Below are 3690 nucleotides of genomic sequence, written 5' to 3'. Positions count from 1 at the left end.
TTTTTTTTTTTTTTGTTTTTGTTTTTGTTTTCTTTTTTTTAAAAAAAAAAAAAAAGTTCTTGATATAACTATAATACATACATCATCACATACCCTAGCTAGCTTCTATATTGTCATCATCAATTCTTTCTCCCTTGTTCACAAAAGGCTAATTAAATTCAATTCCATCGTCCTCGAGGCCCTGACAGGATAGCGAATGAGTAAATTATAGTGATTTAGCTGTCCATTAGATGAGTAAGCCATGGTGATTCAACTGTTCATTAGATGCGTAAATCATGGTGATTCAGTTGTCCATTAGATGAAGGGATCAATGTTTTCTGTGCACAAAGAGCCCACCATATTTAAGTGTAACTCCCACACTATTGTCGGGGCTAGATCTTGGGTCTTTACCCAAAATCTACCACCTATAAACTTACCGTGGGGAACCTTTCTCCTTTACTTGATTCCATGAAATACACCGGCTGCATCTAATTCCATCTCTTTTATACCCCACCCCACCCCTCCCCCTTACTATATATGTATATATGTGTCTATATATATAATATAATGCATTAAAAGAGAGCTAAGCTATTCCATTTCTTGTTTTCTGTAGTTTTACTCTTGAATCTGTAGACTATAAAGTTTGATCGGAGTTGTGAGTCTGATCTTCAGTCTGGCGAAGATGTGGTGGGGTGGACAGGTGGGCTTGCCGGCGGCGGCGGGGATTTGCTCGCCTTTACTCACCAAAGAGCTCTCCTTGATTACCGAAAGCAACAATAATGGCGATAATAGTAATGAAGAGAGCAGAGAGAATTATGATAATAATGAAGAAGAAGATGAGTGTAGAGAAGGGGCGGTTCTTGAAGTGGGCACAAAGCGGCCGAGGGGGCGGCCGCCGGGGTCGAAAAACAAGCCGAAACCGCCGATTTTCGTCACGCGCGACACCCCGAACGGGCTGCGGAGTCACGTGATGGAGATCGCCGGCGGGACGGACGTGGCGGAGAGCATAGCGCAGTTCGCGCGGCGGCGGCAGAGAGGCGTTTGCGTCCTCAGCGGCAACGGCGCCGTCGCCAACGTGACGCTTCGGCAGCCCACGGCGGCCGGCGCCGCCGTGATGCTGCAAGGTCGGTTCGAGATTCTGTCGTTGGCCGGGACGTTCCTCCCCGGGCCGTCCCCGCCCGGCGCCACCGGGCTCACGGTGTACTTGGCCGGCGTTCAGGGCCAGGTGGTTGGCGGGAGCGTGGTGGGCCCGCTCGTGGCCGCCGGACCCGTCATGGTCATCGCCGCCACCTTCGCTAACGCCACTTATGAAAGATTGCCGATTCTTGAAGACGACCCGCCGGACTCCGCCGCGCAATTCCCTATTGAGTCCCCTCCGCCGCCGCCGCCGGCCGGAGCGGACCACCACGGCCTGCCGGAACCCTCCTCTTCCCTACCTCTATACAACCTCACACCAAATCTGTTTCCTCATGGAGCGCAATTGAGTCCTCATGATGCCTATGCTTGGCAACATCCTCGGCTCTCCAATTTCTAAGGCCATCAAGAATCTCAAGAACTTTAGGACCATGAAGAGAACACAACAAGGTATGTAACATACTAAGTGTTTGCTTTTCTACCTAGGTTATAGATACATCTCTATCTATATATGTGTATGAAAATGGAGTATTGTAGTTTTTTTGTTTGAGTTATTATGGAAACTCGCAGCTACTATCCGAAATTGTGCACTTGATGATAAAATTCGACATTGGCTTAAACTAGAAAGATCAATACGCTGCTCCGTTAGGTGTTGAACTTGTAACTTTGTGGTTAATAAAATTAACAGGAGAACTTGACTTGCTGGGGTTCTATTATTGTAGTTTATATATATAGGATGGAGTGGAATGTTGTAGTTTATATATCTGGGATGGAGTGGAAGAAGAGAGAGTGTAGGCTTATGATCCGTTGTAAATTACCTCTTGATTGCTACCATTATATATATTGTGTTTTCACTTTGCAATAAATTTAAACATCCTTTATTTCCTAAATTATTCCTTAAATTTTATCTCATATACATATACACACATACATATATATATATATATATATGCGTGCCCGTGCAGGGACAATGCTTCTNTATATGCGTGCCCGTGCAGGGACAATGCTTCTTGTGCGGTCGTGCGATCATTCACCATTAATACACATAAATACACCACACAGTGTTCAGAAATGCACTATTATGTGGAGAACTGAGAAGCATTGCCCGCATTTGAATTAGTATATATATATATATATATATATATATATATATATATATATATATATATGTATGTATTTATGTATAGACACACACCTTGTTAATCTTCTCCCATTTTCATCATCTTCTAATTAAAATGTGTCTTTATGTTATTATATTCATGCTCTTCTTTAGTAAAATGAAAACCATCTCTATTCTTTCTTGTGTGTGTGTTTTTTTTCTTTTCTTTTCTTTCCTTTTTACTTTGATCAAAACTTTAAGCCTCACTAGAAAGATTTGTGACGTAACTTTAGCTACAAAAGTCATGATCTACTCGCTCGATCAACCCTTAAGGCATCTCTTATTGTCTTATTGTATATATTGATAGTGTTGTATATAATATATGTGTATATAGCCCCATGTATCACAATAATGCAAAATATTTAAGCTTGTCTGCCAGAACTAAGTGGGGTTGAAAGAACCTTGAACCACCCTTATGATCTGAACAAGTTGCTTATTATTTATTACTACTCCATTAGAGAGCTCTAAGTGACATATTAGTTGGAGTCTTGAAGTCTTGAAGATACTATAGATATATATGAGTTATGTTAGATTTACTTTTATTTTATTTTGTATTATATTTCTTTCCGTGATAACAGGTCACCATGATATTAGTGGTCGACTCATTTTGTTTCTTCTTTCGAATTCTTTCATCTTATTAGTAAAGAACATGTGACGGGAGTATTATATATAGAATACTTCCGGATGGGATGCAAATTTTGACTGAGAAATTGCATGATTTTGGTGGTTTGATGATGCAGGTTTATTGTTGACATGGAGATTTTAATAAAGGATTTGAATCACCTGGAAATTAAAGCATTGAAATAAGCATGTAGTAGTGGTGGTGGTGTAGTGATTATGTTGGTGATGAAAGATTGATATATTTAATTTTCTGCTTCGTTTCATGGTGGTCAACTAGCTAGACACAAAATCTTATCAAGATTTACTAATAGCTTCTATATGTATATATGCAATATCACTTTGTTTTTTATTTAGTTGAATATGATGTAACACCATGTTAATTAATGAGTAAAATAATTTGTAATGTTAATGTTATGCAGGATCAAGTTTATCATCTTGTTAATGACGAATAATTTGTACTAAAGAGGATCATAAATTTGAATAATTTTTTTAATACTTGAAAAAACTGGTAGATAAATTTACGAATCACAATCATGCCATACTGATTGATGATTCTAACAGCCATTGCATAATAGGTCTCACTCCCTTCGTTGTACTCCAAAACACGAAGCCCATCTTGAACGACATCACTCATATTTGTAACTATCCCACCAACACTAATTGTATCGATGCGTTTTAATAATTAAAAGGTTGAGAAATTGTGATTTTATTCATTAGTTGAGCTAAAAAAAATTTAAAAATAAGAAAAAGAAAGACTAGAATGTACAAGTTAACTTTTTGAATTAGGATTAAAACAC

At 39.1% G+C, this 3690-nt stretch overlaps 1 protein-coding gene across 1 annotated transcript; it reads left to right on the top strand.

The window, feature by feature from the left end:
* Positions 1-131: 131 nt before the first annotated feature.
* On the top strand, positions 132-3326 carry LOC116001685 (AT-hook motif nuclear-localized protein 20-like). Its single transcript, XM_031241586.1, has 2 exons — positions 132-1563; positions 3013-3326. The coding sequence occupies exon 1, from the start codon at positions 662-664 to the stop codon at positions 1511-1513; it is 852 nt and encodes a 283-aa protein (XP_031097446.1). The 5' UTR covers positions 132-661; the 3' UTR covers positions 1514-1563; positions 3013-3326.
* Positions 3327-3690: the final 364 nt, after the last annotated feature.

The sequence above is a fragment of the Ipomoea triloba genome, chromosome 13, assembly GCF_003576645.1.
Source record: "Ipomoea triloba cultivar NCNSP0323 chromosome 13, ASM357664v1".
Classification (NCBI taxonomy): Eukaryota; Viridiplantae; Streptophyta; class Magnoliopsida; order Solanales; family Convolvulaceae; genus Ipomoea; species Ipomoea triloba.
The sequence above is the reverse complement of the archived record's forward strand: the minus strand, read 5'-3'. Positions and strand labels throughout refer to the sequence as shown.

What these genes read in the sequence shown, in the direction of transcription:
- LOC116001685 (XM_031241586.1), top strand. Translation starts at nt 662, where the DNA reads ATGTGGTGGGGTGGACAGGTGGGCTTGCCGGCGGCGGCGGGGATTTGC.